The sequence below is a fragment of the Juglans microcarpa x Juglans regia genome, chromosome 5D (assembly GCF_004785595.1).
Source record: "Juglans microcarpa x Juglans regia isolate MS1-56 chromosome 5D, Jm3101_v1.0, whole genome shotgun sequence".
Classification (NCBI taxonomy): Eukaryota; Viridiplantae; Streptophyta; class Magnoliopsida; order Fagales; family Juglandaceae; genus Juglans; species Juglans microcarpa x Juglans regia.
The window spans coordinates 16,543,456-16,569,339 of NC_054602.1; the positions used below are offsets into that span (position 1 = coordinate 16,543,456).

Here is a 25,884-nt window from a genome sequence, read left to right on the forward strand (position 1 = left end):
CCCGAATTTAATACTTGGATCAAGACTTACCAACTTGTTCTTAGTATTCTCTTCTTTTCACTGTCAAACTTAGTTATTGGCTATGTATTATCCTCTACCACTTCTAAGGAACTATGGCTCAACTTGTCCTCCATGTTTACCTCTCATTCCCAAGCTAAAGAGTTCCAGGTGAAATTTCAGCTTACCAATATCTCACGAGGAGATCAGTCCATCACAGATTATTATGGGAAAGTCCGTTCACTAGTAGACATCTTATCATCTATTGAAAACCCACTTCCTGATAAGGAGTTCGTCTCCTATGTCCTTAATGGTCTTGGCCCTGCTTATGAGCCCTTTGTCACGTCAATCACTACACGGTTTGAACCCATTTCCTCCCATGAACTATATCAAATTCTGCTTATCCATGAAAGCCGAATGCAACACACCTCTAAAAACACTTTTGAGCCCTCCATAAATTACAGTGCTAGTGGTGGTCGTGACCAACGTGGAAGGTCTTTCTTGCGTGGTGGCAGACAAGGCAGAGGGCGTGGTCGATCCTCTGGTCGTAGTGGCCGTTATTCACTTGGGTCCTCTGCGACATTTCAGCAAACACCTGCTAGTCCTCGCCCTACATGCCAAGTTTGTAACAAAAATGGCCATATTGCTCTCCAATGCAGGTATCGGTTTGATCATTCCTATCAAACCGAACCACTACAAAGTTTCTCTCCATCCTATAATCCACCCAATCCTCAGTTTTCAGCCAACTACACTTCACCTACCTCATTCTCAGATTCTTCGTGGTATCCAGACTCTGCCGCCACTCACCACATCACAAATGATCTGAGCAACTTGAGTATTTCATCTTAGCAGTACCAAGGTAATGAGGCAATACGTGTTGGAGATGGTTCGCGCCTTCCTATTCAGCATCTCGGTGAATCCTTTCTTCTTACAAACTCAGTTTCTTTTCATTTACACAACTTACTTCATGTACCTCATATCACTAAAAATCTCGTGTCTGTTCTTCAGTTTTGCACTGACAAAAAATGTTTCTTTGAATTCCATTCCTCCCATTTCTGTATCAAGGACAATCGAACCAAGAGCATCCTCCTCATCGGGCCAACGCGTAATGGGTTGTACGTGTTTCCCTCCTCAGCTTCTGCATCTTCACAGCCTTCCAGTCACACCGGTGAATGCATTCCTCTGTCTCAATGGCACCAGCACTTGGGTCATCCATCTCTCACCATTATCTCTCGTATAATGCACACCAGCTGTTTGAATTTCTCTCCAAGTGATGTTCCTTTTATTTGTTCAGAATGTCGTGTGGCCAAAAGCCACCAATTACCCTTTTCTTCTAGTCGGGCCGTGTACACCAGGCCCTTAGAGTTAGTAAGTGCTGATGTTTGGGGCCCAAGTCTTGTATTATCTAGACTAGGCTTTAAATATTATGTATCCTTCGTTGATCATTTTACCCGATATTCATGGTTTTTTCCTTTAAAACTCAAGTCTGATGTGCTATCAATCTTTTCCCAATTTCTTCCTTCAGTTGAACGTCTCTTTAATACTAAACTCATTACACTCCAAACAGACGGAGGAGACGAATTTATTTCCCTAACTCCACTATGTCGAAAATTGGGTATTACTCATAGATTTTCTTGTCCACATACACATCAACAAAATGGTATTGTTGAGTGCAAACATCGACATATCGTCGAAACTGGTCTTGCTCTTCTAGCTCACTCATCTCTTCCCACAAAATTCTGGCCTGAAGCCTTTGAAACGGCTGTGTATCTCATCAATCTTCTTCCCGCAAGATTTCTTAAAAATAAATCTCCTCATTTTTTGGTTCATCACCGTGAGCCTGATTACAAATTTCTTAAGGTTTTTTTATGTGAATGCTGGCCTAATTTGAGGCCCTACAACAAACAAAAACTTCTTCCTCGATCCATCTCTTGTCTTTTTTTGGGTTATAGTCCAATTCACAAGGGTTATAAATGTCTTAATTTAAAATCTAACAGGCTTTACATATCTAGGGATGTTCTCTTTAATGAGGCCTCTTTTCCTTTTGTAGCCCAAAGCCTCCTTCTGAATCAATCTCATCCTCTCAGCCCACCATTTCTCTTCCAATTTTCACCCCTTCTATTCTCGGGCCAAGCCCAAGTCCGTCTACCCTCTCTACTACAAACCCATCCATTTCATCTCCATTACCCGGCCTGTCTCCTATTATTCCTAACCCTAACACCTCTCCTTCAACAAACTCTTCTGGGTCTTCCTCCCTTTCACCGCCACCATCAAATTCCTCCCACCCACCCATCTTGCAACCTCCCCGCTCCCCTGTCATTACTCGGAGTCATACAAACTCCTCACGACCTCGCATTTCTACCAATGGCACGGTACCATATCCTCCACGGCATTGTCTTCTTACTACAGGTCCTATTCCAGATGAACCTCCAAGCTACTCTGTCGCATCCAAGTTTTCCGAGTGGCGTGCGGCTATGGCTACTGAGCATGATGCTCTCCTTCAAAACAATACCTAAAGTTTGGTACCTTCTGATCCCTCTCTTAATATTTTTTGTTGTCGTTGGGTGTATCGCACTAAATTTCATTCGGATGGTACATTTGAGCGAAGAAAAGCTCGGTTGGTAGCTAAGGGCTACCACTAACAACCTGGATTGAACTATAAGAAACATTTAGTCCGGTTGTAAAACCATCAACCATTCGACTAGTACTTTCAATTGCTGTTACTTGTGGTTGGCCACTGCGCCAACTTGATATTCAAAATGCTTTCTTACACGGAGAGTTATCTGAAAATATCTATATGCAGCAACCGCAAGGTTTTATTGATCCAAAATTTCCCACCCATGTGTGAAAATTGCACAAGGCCATTTATGGCCTTAAACAGGCACCGAGGGCCCGGTTTGCGAAATTAACATCTTGGCTAAGTGATTTTGGTTTTGTTGCCTCTCACTCTGACCCATCTCTGTTTATCTTACATCGTGGTGATCTTCACATATTTCTTTTGATTTATGTGGACGACATGGTTATCACCTCATCACATCCACATGCCATTGATGTTGTCATTCGTGATCTGAGCATGATTTTTCCTGTTAAGGATCTTGGTTCCTTATCTTATTTTTTGGGACTTGAAGTTGATTATTGTGACTCTGGCATTATATTATCTCAACGCAAGTATATCAAGGACTTACTTGCCCGCAGTTTTATGCTTCAAGCCAAGTCTATTTCTTCTCCTATGGCAACCTCTCTCAAACTCTCTCAATTTGATGCACCTGGCTTTGATGATTGTACACTGTTCAGGAGCATTGTTGGAGGCCTCCAATACCTATCATACACCAGACCTGACATATCCTTTGTTGTAAACAAAGTATGACAGTTCATGCACTCTCTTAAACTCACACATTGGTCTGCTGTTAAGAGGATACTTCGGTATCTTAAGGGTACTATTAATCATGGATTACTCTTCAAGTACTCATCCTCCTTTACTCTTTAAGCATATTGTGATGCTGACTGGGGTGGCTGTCCAGATGATAGACGTTCTACTGGTGGTTTTTGTTTATATCTTGGCAGCCATCTTATATCATGGAGCTCCAAAAAGCAGAAAACAGTTGCAAAGTCCAACACTGAAGCCGAATACAAGACTCTTTCTCACACGGCAGCTGAACTTATTTGGCTTCAGACCATGCTTCGAGAGTTGGGTATTACTCTTTCCAAACCTCCAATTTTATGGTGTGACAACATTGGTGCTACTTACCTCTCTGCCAATCCAGTTTTTCACTCTCGCACTAAACACATGGAGATCGACTACCACTTTGTGCAGGACAGAGTTGCTGCCAAGACATTGAAAGTAGCCTTCTATAGCTCAAATGATCAAATTGCAGACATTTTTACAAAACCTGTAGTTTCAGAAAAGTTTTCTATTTTTCGTTCGAGTCTCAATGTTGGTGAAACCCCCATGGACTCGCGGGGACGTATTAAACTAGACCACTCTGTTGTACATACTCCAGGAATACTTTAGTAATTTCTGTATTACACTGGATCTTTCTCTCTTGTAACAAACATTATTCCCTCATAGTTGTGTATAAAAGGGAACCTCTGCACAGTACATTAATTAGATGAGAATTCAGAAATTCCATGTGCTTAACAAGTACTAGTAACATCGCATGACAATACTAGTACAACTAAGAGATATATATATTTTTGCACTTTACACTTCCATCCCACAATTATTTTTATTGTTATTTTTCTTAAAAATTTTCTTAGTTTTATTCTTCCTAAACTAATTGATTTATTCTACTCATCATCCATACATCACACATTTGGTAAGAGGAAAAAAGTAAAAATAAAAATAAAAAATTATAGGTGGTATGTGGTGTGAGGATGATAATTAGAATTTTTCTATAGATATATATATATACACACACATTGATCAACCCAAATGTTGGATTATCGATTGCGAGTGTCATTTTCTATACCCAAATTTAACCAAGTATGCACAATCTTTTTCTGAAAAATGACCTTGACCAGGGTTGTTTAGATTCAGAGTTGATCTCAACTCATCTAATCATTACAATTTTTTCAAACTTTGGCTATCATTTTCGTTTGGCCAAGCCAATGAGGATACTCTTAATAATTAATTAAAAATGAGTCAACATGACACAATCTATTTCAACCTGTTTTATATAAACTGCTTGAATTAACTCACATAACCCATTTAACCTGATTAACATAATTTCACATAAAAGTTAAATTTTATATTTATTTGTAGCCAAAATATTTGCAAAAATAAATAGGGGATCGTTTGGACACTTAGAATATCTCATAATATCTGTGAATAGTAGTGAAATGGTTTGAGTTAAGACTTTCTTGGGTTTTGAGAAAGAAGAGAAAAAAAACTGAATAAAATATTATAAAATTAAAAAAAATTGTTTGAACATTATTTTTTAATATTATTTTTGTTTTGAAATTTAAAAAAGTTTTATTATTTTTTGTGTTTTGTTTAGAAATTTGGAAAAGTTATAATGATTAGGTAATGATTAGATAAAAAAGTTGAAAATTTGAAATTCAAAATTGTTTTGTATTTTAGTGATGTTTGGGAAAGAAATACCTAAAAATTAATACATTGTTACCTAAACAAGGTCTAAGAGTACCTTCTAACAAAAAAATCTATATTTTTCATATTTTAAGCTATAATAAAAACCAATATTACAAGCCCAACAATAGCAAATTATATGAACATAGATCCAAAATTACAATCCTAACAATAAAAACATAAGCATATTGGGGAGTGGGGGCAGTGTAAGAGAATGGGTGATGAGTGATGAGTTAGGATTTTTTAGTTTTTAGGGTTAAGAGGGTAAAATTGTAATTTTGACAAAATTTAAACGGAGTTATTGCAGGTTGACCCGTTATAGACTCATTTATTAATCTTGTCTTAATAAGTCAACTCTTTTTTATTCGAACCAATTTATATTAAATCCAAACTCGCTAATTTTGTGTTGTCTTCGTGTTGGGTTAACTGGCCGTGTCAGATATTGCCACCTCTACTAACTAGACTTGCATGAAGCTAGGAAAACTATGGGCGGGAAGGGAGATTTTTTTCTTTGGATTAAAAATGTTGTGAGAAAATAACAAAAATCCATGGTTTTTTTTCTTCTTGATCGGATATTTGTACCCGGGAAGGGATTTTGCAGCGGCGCCTTTTTGTCAATATCCCTACTGAAGTTGAAAGAGGAGCTTAACGTACCCGGGCCGCCCTGATCAACATGCAACACTCAGGCAAGGCACCCCATATATATATATATAAATATATATAGTACTCGTAAATATTACAGATGTCCAATTTGCAATGTTGTACCCAAACAATATTCAATCATGTGCATCTTCCTTAAGATCGGTAAGATTGTAGCACAATACCTATGTTTTGCCATCTTAATAAACAATTAAATTTGGACGAACGATACCATCATGTGCACCTTCTATTAAGATCTAAAGGGCTATGAATGACTTATATTACATATTTTTTACCATCTAATTAACTATATGAATTAGACGAATATTACTATTTAAAAGGTAATAATATTAGAGAACTGCATGTTACTATGCCGCCACAATTATATTGCTCACTTTGCCCCCATTGACATCACACCCCAACCATGGCGTGCCTCGTGACTTATTAAAAAAATTAAAAACACAAACATAAAAGTGGTAGAGGAAACCTAGAGTTTCAATCTTCATCTTTTATGTTTTCAGATGCCAATTTGTTTTGATTATTATTATTATTATTATTATTTTGGTAATAAACCATGTATGTGGCACCACATGATTGTGGTGTCACGTAAATGGGACAAAGTGAATGGTATTACCGAAACCACATAATAACAATTCTCATAATATTAGTGCTTTAAGAGTGCAATATCTCAATTCCGGCCGATTACATATTTAGGCATCATTCATATAAAGACGTTAGACATCAATTAAATGTGAAAAATGTATTTCCTCAAGTTTATAGAAGGTATTAACTCAGCTCTCACTGTCACTAAAGACAAGTAGATCTTTCATGAGTCGAGGCATATTGCAGTATTAAAATTGCGACCCTTGCACTATCATTAAATACTTTGAAATATTTTCTGTCTCCCCCATATTGCATATATACATGCATGCACCACTCACGCAAGCATTAACTCGCAGTGCACACTTCCAATTTTGAAGCTCATGCCTTATAAAAGGCGTAGGGATCGAGTACTAGAAGAATAAGGGACATTGTATTCAGCTTCTAATTGTCCACGAAGATCACATGAATCTATCCTTTTCTGAGAGTCATATGATATAGATAATAATATGCAACCATCTTGTCTTGGACGGGACGTATTTATATATGGTTTACCCTTGATTTATATAAACCCAACAAAAAATAAATTAACAAGCATTAAGTTTTAACTTAGTTTTTTAAAAATAAAGTTTTAACTCAAATAATTTATTCTTCCTCGTATTAATAAGGCCGGGGATATATATTATATATGGATTTTGAAATTCATGAGTGCTTAATTTGCAATTATTCAAGAAAAAATTAAGAAATATTAAAAGAAATACAATTTGTTAAAAGGAAGTATTAATTATTAATTGAAATATCTAAAGTATCTAAATTCAAAGAAAATACATCTATTATCTCTTATACATTCAAAATTCAAAGTAATGTTATATACCATAATTTCATTCTATTTTGATCATACATATAAGGAGTATGTAGCATATTCATCACCATTAGATGATAAATAAATATGTAATAAATGATCATTTAATAGTAATAAATATACCAAATCTTATTTAATATGATAAGAATGAAATAGTAATATGATGTATAGAATTTTCTATATATATAATACGTTACGCTTTAAAGATGAGTGTATTTTGAGATTTTAAGGCTGTGTTTGGATGTTGAAGTGAGTTGAGTTGAGTTAAGTTAAGTTGAGATGATAAAATATTGTTAGAATATTATTTTTGAATATTATTATTATTTTGAGATTTAAAAAAATTAAATTATTTAATATATTTTATGTTAAGATTTAAAAAAATTATAATAATAAGTTAAGATGAGTTAAAATAAGTTTAAAATCGAAACTCACCTTAAAGTATACTTAAAAAAGTTAAAAGGAATATTTTAAAGAAAGGGGAAGGATAAGAAGCGAGATCTCCGATGATAACTGATTAAAGAGTTATTACAAACTAATGAGTATAGTAATAATTAGGAGATGGGTGTTTTGATGAGTACCAGGAAAAGTCAAAAGCAGTGGAGCGCTGTTGGTGGGTGATGGAAAAGACAGGCATTGCGTGTGTGCCTGTGTTTGTGTGTGTATATGTGTAAATATAGAGAGAGAGAGGAGAGGAGAGGAGAGGAGAGAGAGAGAGAGAGAGAGAGAGAGAGCAGAACTGGCAGAACCCAATGCGATGCAAACCCCACCATTATGACAGCAGAAGCATAGGGATTCTCTAAGGGTCACTTTCTCAGCAAGAATGATGGGATAGAGGGGATATGTTGGGCTTTTCCCTTTGAGCATTCCATGCAAATAAATGGGTGTGAAAGAACATGGCCATGCAATTTCGACAAGAAAAGTCAGTATATATAATGTATGTATGTACAGAGAAAAACAAGAATCTCCCAAAAAAACGTGTGAAGGCCTCGGAAAAACAAGCTGATCTATCTATCTATCCACCAGCTTACTGATAGTGACTATTACAAGTGCTCCTTGACCTCACTGTCCATTCATTTTTTCTATTTCATAATCTCTGTGCCTGCTCAGTGCTTGTCCTTTACTTGCACCCCCACCATTTTAGCTGCACTGCCACTGATGATCATGAGCATTGTTCCGTGCACACTCCCCCCGTCTTGTTCAACTTCTCTTTTAATGCTTACTTTTATAGATCGAGGAGGAAGATCAAAGGATCGAAATCATGTACAACATGCTATGATCTTCACAATTCCCATTCCCGACATAAATATATATATATAATGGAAAGTGAAAAATACTTAAAATGTGCTTGCTTGCTTCATATATTATATATATAATACGTGTGAATGAAAATGATATAATTTAAGAATATTATAAGTAATCAACGTTTGAATTTTTAAGTCATGATTTGGAAATATCGTTACCTTGACTTATTCAATTTGGAGCTGCTTTCTTTTCGGATAATTAAAACTTTATTAATACTGTAATATATAAGTAGCGTGTTTTTTTCTTTTTCTTTTTTTTTTACCAGTTTCAACGATTAATTAAACATTAATTTACGTTGATTGTCAGTCTGTTATTTTGGCACCGTACGTTTAATATATCTTGTTCATTTAACCGCATGTTGTTTTACGTACATCGCATTTAATTAATTAATGTCTCAAGGGTCGAAGTAGTAGTTTTGTATATAAATATGCCTATATAGAATTTCCACAACAAGTCTAAATGTATCTGCGTTTTCCCTATTTGAATTAACAAATTGAATATGTGATTTTAGTATAGTTTGAAATAATATCATGGAGACTATACTCAAGAATTTCATGAGGGCTTCGATCTCTATGCCGGAGTTAATAAGGCTTTTTCGGAATGTTGTTTTTAATTGAGTCATCCTACGCCTTAAAATTAAAAGGTTTTGTGTTAGTTTCTGGATAACATGACAACCTATATATGGGAAAGGAAAATGCTGGTCACCCGCTGGGAGTTCCCGCTGAAATTTTTTTATTTTTTTTTTACTTAATGATTAAAAAAGTATTTTTTTAATGATGTTTTAAATTTTTTATTTATTTTTTAATATTTAAAGTGTTAAAAAAAATACATGTGAAAAAAAAAAAAAAAAACACCCCAAATACACTAGCGGAAGCCCCCAGCGGTGGCTGTAGAGCCACCTTATGGGAAAACAGGTGGAGAAAACAAGCCAATTTTGTACAAAGTAAGAGATGTATACTAATATATATGGGCAGGCGAAACTTTGGGTCTTATATATATATATATAATCAAAGGCATGAAGAACTTCCCAAATATGACAAGTACTGATCTGGATTTGAAGTTCGCATCTATAATCTAATCTATATATAAACCATAATATCTAAGCATAATTATTGAAACAACACAAATATATATATATTGACCCATGCGCGCATTGGTAAATTTAATGATTATATATAATTGAAATTGGTTACACAGGAAAATTTCATAAATATATAAAAGTTAGACAATTTAGAATTCAAATGTCTAGTGAAAAATAATTTCTGAGCATCCGGTTTCAACAAATCATTATAATATATACTGAATGCGAAAAATTGAACTAAAATGGCTTCCATCAATACTTCCGATAACCTCCCAAACAGACCTTAAACGTTTCCACAAATTAACACAAATAACTTGCATGTAATTAAAAAACTATAGCATAAAATTTTTATTTCGTTGCTATATATATATATATATATATATCTGGTACAGGTGAGATACTAGGGGGGAAATTAATGATCATGTGTCATTAGTACTACATAAGATTCTAAGAAAGCTATACAGGAAGCACAGAAATTGCAGAGCTTGAAATAGTTAGAAAAACATGCATGCTATATATTGCTTTCCTTCTACTGATAACAAAAAAAAAATCACTTCTATTATAGTTGTTTTGGTTATGGACAATTACTTGTGGCTGACGCTTGCTATCTTCTCATAGGCCGTTCTTGATGTTGTGCAGATCTAGCAGACTGGCGCAATGGCTCGGATTCGGAGCTTTCAGGGACCTCTGATTGTGTTGGCAAAATGTTAAGGAAATTTCCCAAAGCAGGCCGATCAGGAGGATCAGGTGTGTCTGAGAGGAGGGGGGGAAAGCATAGAGGTCTGACGTTGCAGATACGTGCTGAGTATAAATGGATAGTGTTTAAAGCACTTTGAATTAGAGGGGAACGTACCAAATAGCGATCTAATAGAGGGTCTCTTGGGCTTGTTAGTCTTTTTCTTCAACTCAGCTGAATTGAGATATACATGCCAAATGTACATTTAACAATCAGTGAATCTCTCAAGGAAAATAATATCAAACATTAAAGAAAAATAGAATATGCCACTGTCAATGAGTTTGGTTAAGTTAAAATTAGAAAAAGAAATATTGTGGAAATAATTTGAAGAATAACAAAGCATAGAGATAATGACAATGCAAATATATATTGCCTTGTACCACCATGACCAATCATGAATGGTATGATCCACATCCCTCACCACCCACCCCTTCTTTTTCTTTCTTTTTGTCCTACTATAAATAATATATCTCAGCACCATAACCAGAGAACTTGTAGGTTGATACTGACCAATGCCAGGTATATGATCCTCATTCACGATCTCAAAATTCTTGTAGGTATAACCAACGAAATTTGCATCCTTGGATGGGAGCATCTGCAATATATTATTGAAAGAGTCACTACAAAAGACGCAATAAAGCTTTAGTACATAGAGTGAGGCTTTAGCCGCAGTGATGTGAAAAAGAAAAAAAAATGCATATCAGAGACAAATCTCTGGCATGTTGGAATCTTCTGGAGAAAAAAATTATACTCAGATAGAGAGAGAGAGGAGGGGATATTAAGAAGCCTCAGAGAATTCTTGCAATTTCTCAAACCAAAAAATAATATAATTGAAATCAGTAGTCTGTATCACCTCATTTATCACGTTCCTTGTCTAACTCTGATCTAAAGTTCGGAAGTTAACAGAGTTCAAAATGGAGTAAAGGCATGTGCAAATAATGCTTATGCCATTTTGTTAGGTAAATTTAGCCATCTTGGATTCTTGACGTCCATATGCACACCAATACTGAGGACCTCTTTACATGCTAGAGACAAAACCTTAAATCTCATCGAAGCTATCTAATATAGAAACCAGACACTTATCTTGGATTCTTGGCAATCATAACCCCACTAACGGTGATACCTTTCCATGTCACATAGACCAAAACTCTATTCTCGTATAAGTGAAATAAAACATAAACTACTTTTCTGAGGGTGGCAGGAACTAGGGTCACAATATAATCTACTCTGGCCAGAGGGAGAATAAAGCATTTGAAATAATGTGAGGGTAGTAGAGTCTAATGTGAGGGCTTGCAGTTGTAAACCCTCCGTCAATCTCTTCCATCCCACAAAGAAAATAAATATACTAAGCCAATATATATATATATATATATATATATATATATATCTGAAAGACAGCAACTACATCAACTACCAGAGTAAATTTTGCCAGCCCATCTGAACTACTAATGCTAATAAGGTCAAATGGAAAGAAAGGATGTATCAAAACAAAAAAAAAGAAAATTAATGGTTCGATTATGGAGTAGAACAACATGATTGTTGAGCTTCTAGGATCTAAAGGTGTTTTACAAGTTTTCTGGATGAAATCTTTTTTCAAGGGGGTCTGTAGTATTATTTATCCCAAAATGAAAATCCCCAAAAATCAGACAGGTGTCCATGGAGGACACAACTCCATCAATAATCCCAAGCCACAAAGTCCACTAATTTAAGTTAGGTGGACCATATGACGTAAGTTTTCTTCAACATGTTTAGAAGATTTAAAATAAACATCTTCTTTTGACCTTTACCATATGATAAAGCTTGACTACCTCTACAAAACATCTAGTGTTAAAGCATTAAAATCTGTCTTCAATGTACTGAAAATAATACAAGCATTTTAACACTAGAGTTACATTAAAGTAATCTAAGAAAAAATTCCCAATTAAAAAAAATTGAAAATTATGAGACATGCCTTTCTCCATGGACCTGACTTTGATGGAGTTTGAGCTGGAGCCAGTAACTGCAAACACAGTAAATAAAAAAATTAATTAATCATAACATATTTCAGTCAAATTTTGCAAAATGAATCCGTCACCCAGCAAGGGAAAGAGTAATTTTAAGATTCATTAACCCAAGCAGCTGATACACAGAACACAACCAATGCCATCAATACAACTAAAAGTGTGCTGACAGTGACCTTCACATGAATTGCACCTTTCTTATTAGGGAGTAGGTTTGCTATATAAAATCACTATAAAAATCCAAAGGAATATAACACCATGAAAGAAACGCTTGGAAAAAGCATGCAGAGTCAAACAAAGAAAGTGCAAAAGAATTGTATCACTTTGCAAGGGGAAAGAGCAGATTTAACATGTGCCTCTCCTAATTCCACTAATTCATGCAGTTGATTACACAATAACCAGTACCATCAGTGAACTTCACATGGCATTCACATTCTCAGTGGCTTTGGAGGTGGGTTTGCAACACTCGTGCCCAAAAAACTTATTGGGAACCCACACCATGGTGGAAATATAAGAGATGCAACACACAACCATATGGGCCAGAGATTTACAATAATTCGAATTCAGCAAACAAATAAATGCAACAAATAAAAAATTTACCAAGTCATCACTCACATTCTCAGTGGCTTTGGAGGTGGGTTTGCAACACTCGTGCCCAAAAAACTTATTGGGAACCCACACCATGGTGGAAATTTAAGAGATGCAACACACAACCATATGGGCCAGAGATTTACAATAATTCGAATTCAGCAAACAAATAAATGCAACAAATAAAAAATTTACCAAGTCATCACATGACATACCAAATCATATTATCATAGTGAAAAAACATACAAGTTCTTTTTGACGTTTTGAGAGAAAATCAACTAACCATCCTATTGTAAGGTAAAAGTGGTAGCAAAGTGCCAAAGACAAGATCTAGCAAATACTTTATGCAAACGACGAGGGGAGAAGAAGTTTCAAGACGACAATCAAATTAAGATCCACCTGAAAAACAACCAGCGTTTCTAAATTGTCTGACGAAGACCAAAACAAAGTAAGATTTTCAAAATGAAAGGAATCCTGGGAGTAGGAGAGAAGCCAATCGCAGTTATGACTCAATTATTTTTAGATGATAGTTAGTCATAGCTTCTGACAACTACATAAATATGGAACAAATATATCGCCACCTTGATTGCTTCTCCAACACTTCTGAACGTCTTAAAGATATTTGAACTTAAAAATAAATTGAGGAAGGATACAGTCTTGATGTCCATTTTTTTAGATATAATATAATCAGTGAGAATAAACACTGCATAATCTGGATAGAAGACAACAGTACCATTTATGTGCATAAAATATTAACAATTCAAACAATTACAGCTTCTATTATAACTAGATAAACATCATCGTCAATGACTGTTTTCTCAACAATCCAGAACAACAAAAAATTAAGACAATTAAGTTACAAGTAAACCAGGGAATGCAGTTTTTACTTCTGCTTCACAGTCACACACATAAAGTCAGAAAGTATGTAAAGTCGTTGTATTGGTAACTGAACAATACGTTCTTTGTCTTAAGAAAGGACAGAGATTTTTTTTATAAGGACATAGATGCAAGCAAAAGGACAACTAACAACAAACATGACAGTCAAAGCACATTGCCAAGCTATAGCAACATTTCCTTTCCATTCCAGACACAGAGTCATCAGTCTAAACACTTTTAGCTGGAATGCTGATCAGGAGTAATTCTAAAACTTCATTCTCTACCTTTTGGGCATATGAAAACCAAATTCACATTCCCTAATCTCAAGGTGTGCAAATGAGGTAAAGGAAAAAATCTATGAACAGTTTCACCTGCAAAGAGGATCAAATTTATATAGAAACCATTATTCTCACCTCTTCAAACTTCTCAAAGTTCTGAGTATCTAACTCATCCTTGACCTCAGGTATAAAAGCTGCTTCCATCTGATATAATCTGTCCCATTGTGATCCTTTAAACCATGGGTGTGCCTAATATGAGTAGACACATCTCAGTTATACTTTTAGAAAAAATAGACTACCCATAAAACAACAAATTGGAAGCAACTAGTAAAAATCCCAACTTTTAGTTCATGAGCTCCTTTGGTCCCAAGCCTCTGCTCAACATTGCAGAGGAGCTTGCAAATGAGATCTTTTGCCTGATTAGAAAGCTTGGCTTCTTCAGGGAATTTCAAATGAGTTCTCCAGTTCACAATCTGCATTAAACTGACCATTCGTTTCATAAGAATATATAAATCAGATGTTAGCAGACATGTCTTCATGCACCATACCAAAAGGCAACATTCATGTCAATACAATGGGAAAAAGAATGATATGATCCTAAGAATGAGATTGTCTAATCAAAGATATCATTATTGTTGATAGGTCCAATTATCCGAGACAAAATATAAAATTTTAACACACCATGTAGCTTTTCCAGAGTCATGTAAAGGACACTTTAGGTGCAGACAATTTATAGTTTTCTAGAGATGCTCCTCAGTGGTAGGTGAATTTTATCAGAGCAGTACAAGATTGGGAGGTATGATATTCATACCTCTTTTTTAGATCATTTGCATTCTAGTCAGCTCATAAGGTTCTGTGAGGACTGAGGACAAGCTATGTTGGGCACCATCATAGTGTGGGGTGATTGGAGTAAAATCATTCTATCATGCTTTATCCCTATGATAGTAACTCTATTCCTTTAAATAATATTTGGCAGAACAAAGCAACTCTAAGAGTAGCTTTCCTTGTCTGGACAGCTCCTTAGAGAAAATACTATGGATACAAGAAAAAAATATTGTGATGGATTGGTGTTAGGAGTGTGGAAATGATAGAACATGCCTTACTGCATTGTGAGGTGGCTACCCACTTTGGAATGCTATCTTTGGTTCGTTCAATTTAGATTGAGTCATGCCATGTAGTGTAATGGAGCTTTTGGCATGTTAGAGAGGGAGGTTTAGTGGTTCAAAGAGAGATGCATTATGAAAGATGATCTCAGGTTGCTTGTTGTGGAGTATACAAAGAGAAAGATACAACTGGAGCTTTAAAGATAAGGAGAAAAGGATGGCAGTCCTTAAGGATTTCCTTTAATAACTTTTCTATTTCTAATTGTCCAGATTTGCTTACCCTTTTTTTGTCCTCTTATCAAGTGTTTCCCATGTATACACACTGTGTACTCGAGGAACACCACTTTTTTTTTATCATTAATAAAGTTCAACTTATCAAAAAATTTTAGTGGTGCCGCAAAGCCAGTAACAAAGTTCAGTGTTGCATTTCCATAAACAACAAAATGATCTAGTTTTCTGCATGAGGACAAAGCAACTCTATCATAAGCTGATAGCCATTCATCAAAATTTAAGAAAGTCGGAGAAGATTAAAAAGCAAATAAAAAAAATCCATTAGGAAGCCATGTTGAGAATTAAAATTGAAAACTCTTCAGCAATTTGCATGTCACATATTTATAATGTGGTGAATCATATTATCAAGTTAACATCACGATTACCTTTCTACATGTTGACATTGGTTCATCAGAATAGAAAGGTGGATAACCCACAAGCATCTCATACATGATTGCCCCAAGAGACCACCTGATACAAATATCTAGTTAACAAATGAAAACAAATTACATGCCTAGGCTATATAAAACATAGTAAATAATCAACTAACCAGTCACACTCCATTCCGTATCCTTTCTTCAGTAGTACTTCTGGGGCAATGTAGTCTGGTGTTCCCACTGTTGAATAAGCCTGAATGGCATATGCAGATCTACTTATATAACATTTATGGTACAAAATATGTACAATAGGGCTTCAAAAGATTAAATCTATAATTGGAATCTGCGTGCTAGGACAGAAAAGCATGCAACTAAAGTTACTAAACCAATTTTCTATATCAGACAAGAAATATAATCTGAATAAATATATAGGTTCAATCATAACAATTTATGGCCAAAAATTAGCATACAAAAGAAAAGAAAAAATAAGATGAAGACAGAGTTTTAGTTGATACCCCAGTGGACATGCTGGGATTCACAGCTTCTTGTGAGAGAACCAAGTCCATCAGGTCATTACTCAACATTCATATGGAATGCATTTCTCATCCAAGCAAATACAAAATAAACCATAATACTATTATTCACCCATTGATTCGTTTTTCCACCTAATGGAGCATCCTGCCAAATTGGATCAGAGAATAACAAGCCTCTCAAAGTGTATCAGTTTTACAGAATTTAGGCTCATTTCCCTCAACTAAAAACACATTTTCTGTAATTACTTTCCTAAATTGGCATCGGAGACAAGAAAATATTTAACATATTTTCTAAGGTTTATTTTCCAGAATGGAACCTTGAAAATATAAACATAGAAATAACTTATCAAAAACAAAAAATATAAACATATAGATAGGCCATTAATAACACATGTTCAACCCCTTGGGAACATTGAAATCCTTGCTGTTGCAAGCTGAAAGAAGGGAAACTTAGATTTGAATTTCAAATTTCCTAATCCAAATATAGCCTGTGGGTTTCCAGTAATGTTTTCCAAAGTTTGATAGAAAAAATCAAGTGGAACAATATAACATAGCATCAGAAGATGCAATTTGAAAAGATTTTATATTGTTTTCTATCAACCAACAAGGTACGTCACCATTTTAAGCAGGCACTATTAGTGTGACATCACCTAAAATAAAGAATACTACAGAATAGTTAAAGTAAATGCTCTAACGAAATAAAAAAGCAAGGGAAATTTCAGAAACACAGGCAGTTTTACCAACATGGCAACCTCTCATTTATTGCTTTTTATTTGTGTACACAATGCGTTTCACAAGCAGAACATAAAATTCCTGCCTAGGAATAACACTAGCAACCTTGCCCCAAGGATGATATGTAATTTCTAGGGTAAATAGAGATCTTACCAACATTCGCCTGTTTTTTTGCCAGTGCAATAACTGCTCCTGTTGTGTCCGCCTTGGTGCAGAAGAATGATTGTCTCTGTCTGAGGAAGATTTCAAATTCCTTCCCACTCCATGGTCATTCTCACTAAGATTCGGAAAACTACTACAGTCCAAGGGCTTACACAATCCAAAATCTGAAAGCTTTAGATGGCCATTACAATCAAGCAGTAAATTATCAGGCTTGATATCCCTACAATGAAAGTAAAATTAACTAAATAGCTGTCTATAGTAAACTTCTCATATAAATGAGGTATACATATGTATTATAAACAACCAAAAAGAAAATGTAGCAAGTAAAATAATAAAATTGCCCATTACAGCTAAATTACACCCCCACAATCCATTACAAACACAAACAATCCAAATCCCATTACCTGAAAATCACATCCAACACATACGCTGGATCTTTCAGGACCAAAAATCTACAAAATTAGCTCTTCAAAGAACCTAGTCAGCATTCTTTTAAGAGTCTTCTTCAAATCACTTAACTCCCCACATGCAGAGGTAGACCATGGAACTACATGGTTCCTTGAGCCCTCCACACCCCCCCCCCCCCCCCCCCTTCCCTCCCTGGGGGACAAAAACAAAAAAAAAAAAAATGTAAACTTTATTTTTTGAGGTAGTTTTATAAAGAAAATTATTATTTATAAGTATTTATAAAGAAAATTATATAAAATTAATTTTTCCCAGCAAATCTTTTTCATAATCTGCACCCCCCCCCCCCCCCCCCCCCCCCCCCTGCCCCAATTAGTTATGGGAAATATTCCATACCAAGAAAACTCAAAAAAAAGTAACCAGGTCAAAATATATTAACTGGCCAAATTGGACCAAAATGTTACGAGGATATCAACGCCATAGTCCTAGGTTTCTTGAATGGATAGTAGATCAATTATATAAAACCTGTGAATATAGTTGTGTTTGTGAATAGACTCGATGGCAAGGACTGTCTCCCCAACATAAAATCTGGCCTCATCCTCAGTCAAGGTATCTTTGCGCATTAATAATGTCATCATGTCACCGCCAGCAAGATATTCCATTATAAGATACAAAAACTCATCATCTTGAAAAGAACAGTAGAGCTTGACAATGTAAGCACTATCTACTTCAGCAAGAAGGTTTCTTTCAGCTTTAACATGTTCCACCTTCAAAAATAAAAGAAAAATGGAAGTATAATTTAATGAAATTATTGAGTGAAATAAATATGCAAGTTCTTCTCTACAAAATACTCAAATGAGGTCAAAAATTGTTAATCAATGTTTCCCTCAAGTTCACACTCGGCGAGGAAATATGATTTGAAATTTCCTTTCTTTTAACGTAGAATTTTATTACTGCTAAGCATCAAGAAAAATAGCATTATTGACAGTTTCAAGCCTAGATGAAATTTGTTTCACGGCAACAGGTGTATAGACTGTAAGTCTTTATTTCAATACTACTGGTTCAGAAAGAACCTGGCCTCTGCGAAGCATCTCAGATTTCTTCAGCTTCTTCATTGCATATACATGGCCAGTAGCTTTCTCTCTGCAAAGTCTCACCTGCACATTCATCACAATCATTATAATTATCACCGTAAACAATTGTTTGGGATGAAAGAAACGATTAAATTAACAAAACAACAATCAAAGGCAATATGATGAGAACCTCCCCAAATGCACCCCTTCCAATAAGTGTCAAAAGTTCAAAGTCATCAACGCCCATCTTATGTCTTTGAAGACGCATATATTCTGTCTCCCTTTTCTCCAGATGTTTCAGAATATTCATTTGTTCTTCCTTGGGAACATCAGCATCAGCCAGCTCCTTCTCCAATGTGCAGCGTCTGCATTAGGAGCAAAATTAGACTTATCATTACAGACATGGAAAAATTTGATGAGCCCATAACAAGCATACAGCAGATTATTTTGAAGACAATAGAAGCATGATTTACGAGGCAGGAAATATACTGACAAAACATAAAAACATGAGTATGAATTAAAAGGGGATTTATAATTTTAAACAAAACCATGATTTGCAAATCTAGCATTTGAGATGCAGTATCCTGGACAAATGTGCTCAACCAAGTTAAATTGCCATACAAAGACTCAAATGTCGAATATCGCTCAAAACACATCCAACAGTTTGCAAAAGCAACACAAAAGTCTCTTCTTGCCATAGACCTTAGCTAAAAGCATGCAAAAAAAATCACGCAGACACATATTTAAAATTAATCTGAAGGTTACATGTTTGAGAGGTCACTAACACGAATGTTGAAAGAATTTAACTTCATAATTGATGGACTGAGATTGTGTTATGTGATGCCCAGTCATATATGAGAAGGTTTCATAGATGTTTTTTTGTAAATTAATGCAATTTTATTAAAAGTGGAGAAGGACACAACCGAAGCACATAGGAAGTATACGGAAGGAAACACCCAACTAGCAAAAAAAAAAAAGAAAGAAAGAAGTTCTTGTAAGTCTAGGAAACTAAAAAAAAAGAAAGTTGTGGTGAGCAGTGGTGAAGCAGTCATCCAAACAGAGGGTGTTGAACATAAACGATTTTTTTTATAAGTGGAGTGTTGAACATAAAAGATTTTAACTCTACGACTGTCTTCTTTCGGTCTTCAAAAGCTCGAACATTGCATCTGTGTCAAATACACCGCATTAAGCAAAGGAAAACTATCTTCTAAACTTTTGAATTCTAATGAGCTCCATGAGGATTTCATGAACATGGCAACTACTCCACCACGTGCTGGGCATAACACACTCTAGCACACCCACAAACTTAGGGCTTCTATTTTAGGAATCGATGGTTTCCTTTGAAATCTATATTTCTATCTTTAGAAATTATGTTTTGATATGAGTTTCGAAAGATTTGTTGCAAGTTTTTGTTAAATTTAGTAAATTGTCAAAACTATGAGTTAGAAAAATAGAAGAGTTTAGTTTAAAAATGGACTAACTGCCAAAAGAAAGCAGAAAGCCAACAGAAGTTCATTGTTGAACAAAACTATATCTTTTTTATGCAAACCCAAACTGATGGGTGGGATCCGGGTCCAGATTCAACCATCAGTTTGGGTTTGCATCATTTTAAGGAGAGAGAAAAGATCTGGTTGAAATAGATTTGAGCTCCAAGTGACTCTTTGTTGTTAGTTGTCAGAGTCCTATTCCTTTTTTTGATAGGTAATCAAGAAGTTTTATCCATAACAATGGGCATAGACAAGTACACAGAATGTATACATGAGTAATACCTAACTAGGATTTCCAACCAAAAAAAGAAATTTATGGACATTAAGCCTATTAAAATTTATTGCCACCACCCAAAGGAACAAGGTTTTAAAAAAGAAAGCTATCAATTCAATTTCTCCCCCTCAAAATATACCAGCACATACATATAGGGACCATCTTCTAGATTGCAGCCACTTGTGGATTGCCTTGGAGACCACTCCAACTTGCTAGGAAATCCAACAGCCTTCTAGGCATGACCCATGTTAAACCCATTCACGAAAAAAAAAAACATTACACGTGGTTCTGGCCACCTTGCAGTGTAGAAGCAAGTGATCTAGCATTTCCCCATTTTTCTTACACATGCAAAACCAATCCAACACCATGATCTATTGTTTCCCCATTCTGCAGAGTCCTATTTCTTAAGAAGTTAGGCATAAAAATAAGTACCAATTTTCGTGCAGCATTTTCATCTATCGGTTTACAGCCTTATAAAAGGGGCCCTGGGGCCGAAAACCACAAATAAAAACTGTTAATAGTCTAGACAGCTTGGCAGTAGGTCCTCCATGATTTCCTTCAAGAAAACTAAGGCCTCGTTTGGTTACACAGATTAGATGAGAAATTTGTGAATAATAGTGAGGTAGTTTGTGAATAGTAGTGCGATAGTTTGTCAATAATAGTGAAATGGTTTGAGTTAAGATTTTTTATTGGGTTTTAGAAAATTAGAGAGAAAAAGTTGAATAAAAATATTATAAAATTAAAATATTGTTAGAATATACTTTTTTAATATTATTTTTGTTTTGCGACTTAAAAAAGTAAAATTGTTTTGTGTTATGTTTGAAAGTTTGGGAAAGTTGTAATAATTAGGTAATGATTAGACGAAAAAGTTGAAACTTTGAAAACTTGAAATTGAAAAGTGTTTGTGTTTGAATAGTATTTGGATATTAAGTTGAGATAAGATGGGTTGAGACCATCTATGAAACCAAACGGGGTCTAAATCTTAGTCTATCTAGCTATGTTGCAAAAATGGCTTTGGAATTAGATCACAGAGAAGGAAACTCTGGCAATTGGTGGTCGAAGCCAAATATCGTAGATTGTGGGGAGCATGATGTTCCAATGAGGTTAGTGGGCCTTTTGGGGTTGGGGTGTGAAAAATATCAGAAGAGTGGAGGGATTTTCCCTGTTTTACTAGATGAGGTGGTCGACGAGTGAAATTTTTATAAACTCACAAGGATCTGCGAGGAAGACAATTTGTCTTCTCTGTGTGGTCGGTTCGTTGAACCTGCATGCAAATCTTCACAATACAAGGCACCATCCCCCTGAAAGTTTTTTCTCCCTAGGAAACAGTGGGATAATGGAGAGGATAAGGTTTCTTTATTGTCTTTTGGCTGTGGGGTTCTTTTGGGATCCAAGCTAGCATAGAAAGAGAGATTGAGTTTGATTGAATGTAGTTTGGGAATTAAAAGAGTCTCACAAATTCAAGTACCACACTCTCAGTCGAGAATTCAACACCCATAACCCAATTGAATATCCCAAATGTGCAAGCCTAAACCTGGTCATAGATCCACATCAAGTAGAAAAGATCAGTTCATGGTCCTTGTGGATATGTTCTGCCATTTAATCTACTCCATCTCCTCTACCAATGATCCATCAAGTATAACACGAAACAAAAATATATATTTATATCAAGATTTTACTTTACATCCCTGAAGAAATGCAGGTCTTAAACTCTCTTCTAGAACCTCTTTGTTTTCCCACAATGCAATTTGCTTTTTTTCTATGATGAATTTCCTTTTTTACAAGTTACAATTTTTTTAAATGGAACACCAATCAAGAAAAGGTGTAAAAGAAAGTCTTGAAAACTTGAAATAGAAAAGCTAAAATACCTCAAATTGAGTATATGAAGGTGGTGAATGGGATCCCGCGTTATTAGGAGGAGAAGTTATTGCACTTTAAAATGATTTCAAGTGGCTCCAGTAGTAACCTTATATGGTCCTTCTGGATAATGGACCCAAATGTGACTTAAGGCCCGTTTGGATAGTAAGATGAGTTGAGATGGTTTGTGACTAGTAGTGAGATTATTAGTAAAATTAGATGAGATGAGATGAGGTCTATATCCAAACGGGCCCTTAGGAGTGGTTTGGATTCATAAATGAGTTGAGATGGGTTGAGATAGTTTGTAAATAGTAGAATAAAAGTTGAATTATTTATTATATTTTGTGTGGGAATTTGAGAAAGTTGTTTTGGGATTTGAAAAAGTTGAATTGTTTATTATATTTTGTGTGGAAATTTGGAAAAGTTGTAATGATGAGATGAGATAAGTTGAGGTGGGTTTTGAATGCAAACGAGGCCTTAGTCTTTCCTTGAATTGTTACAAGAACTAAGTTAAGCGCACATCCAATGATAGAGGGTTTTCAAGAAGAAATGCTTAAGTTCTGCCATGATCTTCTCCTTATCCTCAAAGCATCTATCATTTCTTTCCCCATGTACACAACAACAACCCAGGACCCTCTTGCTCAACACTAACTCTATAGACAATTAAACCTTCCTTTGAACACAACAAAAGTTCCACCACAATGTGAGGTATAACCCAAACTAATTCGAATAAAAATAGCATTCTAAAGAGCACAAGCCACTTCACAATACAATAAAAGATGATTTCTCAATTCCACACTTCCAACAATATTCATTTTTCATATTTTCCCTGTTGTGTATTTGTTTAAAAGGCTTTTTTTGTTATTCTGAATTGCATCATGAAGGTAGAGTGTATGATGTTGTAAGCAAAGAAAAGAAAAAAACAAAACAAAACAAAAGCGTATGTAGCGATAGACAGGGTAGTATGGAAAAGGACACATGTGACATTGTGGTTGGTGGAGTGAGGTGGAGAAGAGATTGGAATTTGGAAGATTTGGGGGCAAGCGGGAAGTGTAGGAGACAACGAGGCAGAGATCGATGGGGGAGGGAATGTTGGATTTGATCTTTTAAGTTTCCAAACTAATCTTTAGATATTGTGGCGTTATCTATTTGTATGTATAAAGCTTTGTTAAGACTACTTTCAGTAATCCCGACAACAGATAGCTTTTAGATTGTGTTTTAAGATTTGGTATTCATCTGTTCTAAAGTGGTAGTAAGGTGTCAAATGGGATGTGAGCTGCTCCCTTATAGCAGTGAAGACAAAAAACGTGGCCAGCCAATGATAAATGATAATTCACTGAATAAAGCTCTATATAAATGGTTTTTGTGATACATTACAAATGGGATATTTCTAGCAACAGATGAATGGGAACAATCAAGTCAATTACAACTAATCGGGAATGTTCTAACAAAAAAGAAAATAGGGAGAGATTATTTTTTTCGCTCTGTATATTTAAACAAATTAAAAACACTTCGGATAAGTATTTGAGTAAGAGGAAACTTTTGTCTGAGTGTAGAATATGTTTACAAAGGATTATAACCGCAAAAACGTTTATTGTAGTCATAGTCAGATTTTATATATGACTACAAAACTCATTTCTTTTCTTCTTCTTTTCTTCATTTCAAAGAACACATAATAAAGAAATTTTTGCTGTTAACAAAACCCATTATGTTTCATTAACTAAAATGTCATATGGCCTTCATGTGTGTAATACGCAAAATTTAAGAACTATAGCTACAATTCCCATTATGCAAGATTGAAGATTCTATAACTTTATCAAAAGAAACTCATAAACCACTACGAAAAAAATGGATGACAAAAATGACCAAACTCGGAGATTAAGATGTCAGTAGATATCTCAAGCCATGACACATGAAGTATATACAGCCAAGTATGGTCAACTCCAACATGATGCCACCACCTTGCAGAAGAAACTTCTCCATGATAACGTCGCAATAAAGTCAGGATTAAACTAAGATTTATAAAAGAAACAGGCCATATGTGTTGGAAAATATACCTCTCCTTCCTATCTTGCAAACACTTCATTTGGGCTTTGTAGTGGTTTTCTATATACTGCTTTGCTGCCGCAGCCTTCTGTTTCGTTGCATTTGAAGGAGCCTCATCAATCACTGACTTACGTGCATCCTTCGCATTCGCCATTTCCTTCGTTTTGGTGGGTCCATTTTTCACTCTAGGTTGGAATTTGTGAAACCAACTCCTTGTAGACTCCATCACCCTCGCATTCAATCACACTCTCACATTCTTCTTCCAATCCTTTAAATAACAAACTTAAAAAGAATGAAAATAGGAGACAAAGAACAAAAACGTACCAATTTAATCCTAACAATACTAAATGGTAATACAATTATAGCCATTTTAAAATCAAATAACATTGTCACAGATAAAACCTAATATATCATTGAATTCACTAGACTTGACTCTTAACAAGCTTGAGAAACAATAACAGGAAAAAAATAAGAAAACGAATACAGAAAATACAATTACAAATGAAATTAACTCTTGACAGCTATACGACCAAGTCAAACTAATACTATTTACTTCCCTTTCTTTCTTCTGTGAGGAGTTTTCGTTCTTCACATTCTTACAATTAGGAAACAATCCCAACTTTCTTTCCCACGTTCTCTCCAAAACCAAACAGAAAAGTTAAGTTTTTTTTACTCTGTTTCATGCCACAAATCATCGCAATGGTCCAATCATTTCCAAAACAAACAATACAACCACACAAAAAATTCAACAAAAATCCCACCAAAAAAATCCACTCAGTTTTTTCCAGTAGTTCTATTTCGAAAAAAATCAGAAAATTACAAAAAGAATATATTAGAAAGGAAAGTGGAAAAGAAAATTACCTATTGATCTCAGGAATCGGAATCCATCGAAACCTCACGTTGAACAAACACTACTCTTAACTGTCTCAACCAACGCACTTTCTCTACTCCTTCCTCTCGGCTCGGAATAACAATTTATTGAGAAGTGAATTTACGGAATTCTACGCCCTGTGATTTACGTAATGGTCGAGAAAGCAAGGGTGTTTATGGTAAACGGAAAATGTCAATGATTGTTAAGCATCGCGCAAGTCGCAATGACGTTGACACGAGAGTTGCCGTCGGGTTAAAGGATCATCCTAACCGGTGAAAATCACCGGGGATTGAACGCGTGCCAACCGGAATTGACAGGGTACCAGCATTCTGAAACCAACGCGTGCCGGTTATACGACAGGCCCTGGCCTGCGTGGATGTTAGGGAACGTGAGAGCACGATAGGCGGCTTTTGCCACATCGGATGGGCATAAAGGCGCGGAAATTGGGCTTAACGCGTTTTGTTTTCAGCTTTACGTAATCTTGGCCGTACACGTGTTAAGAAAGTTGGTGGCCTGCAGTTATAAGGCGCGTGTGAATTATCCTCCCAACCATATATAGCTTGTGATTTATTTCTGGACATGGTTTAGATTCCATTTAAAAATAAAAAATAAAAAATAAAAAATAAAAAAAATTCGATTTTTGTTAGAA

The 25,884-nt window shown here is 35.3% G+C and overlaps 1 protein-coding gene across 5 annotated transcripts; it reads right to left on the minus strand.

The window, feature by feature from the left end:
• Positions 1-9,888: 9,888 nt before the first annotated feature.
• On the minus strand, positions 9,889-25,457 carry LOC121264959 (serine/threonine-protein kinase tricornered-like). Of its 5 annotated transcripts, none has more exons than XM_041168371.1 (14): positions 25,226-25,457; positions 24,376-24,632; positions 18,891-19,065; positions 18,701-18,784; positions 18,153-18,394; positions 17,214-17,442; positions 15,969-16,048; positions 15,805-15,889; positions 14,387-14,518; positions 14,181-14,294; positions 12,255-12,302; positions 10,814-10,898; positions 10,421-10,477; positions 9,889-10,254 (listed from the first exon to the last, which is right to left on the minus strand). In XM_041168371.1, exons 2-14 carry the CDS (start codon positions 24,588-24,590, stop codon positions 10,172-10,174), a joined length of 1,629 nt encoding a protein of 542 aa, XP_041024305.1. In that variant the 5' UTR covers positions 24,591-24,632; positions 25,226-25,457; the 3' UTR covers positions 9,889-10,171. The 5 variants fall into 5 exon arrangements, with proteins under 5 accessions (XP_041024305.1, XP_041024302.1, XP_041024303.1 ...); XM_041168368.1 differs by having other exon boundaries at positions 9,889-10,349; XM_041168369.1 differs by having other exon boundaries at positions 9,889-10,349; positions 24,376-24,646.
• Between the last annotated feature and the right edge of the window lie 427 nt (positions 25,458-25,884).

Bases quoted from the DNA above. Each gene is read 5' to 3' on its own strand.
- LOC121264959 (XM_041168368.1), bottom strand. From the start codon at position 24,590: ATGGAGTCTACAAGGAGTTGGTTTCACAAATTCCAACCTAGAGTGAAA. The intron at 16,049-17,213 runs GTAAGATCTCTA...TATGCCATTCAG, and splicing joins AAAAAAACAGGCGAATGTTG to GCTTATTCAACAGTGGGAAC. The intron at 10,350-10,420 runs GTACGTTCCCCT...CTGCAACGTCAG, and splicing joins CTCTATTAGATCGCTATTTG to ACCTCTATGCTTTCCCCCCC.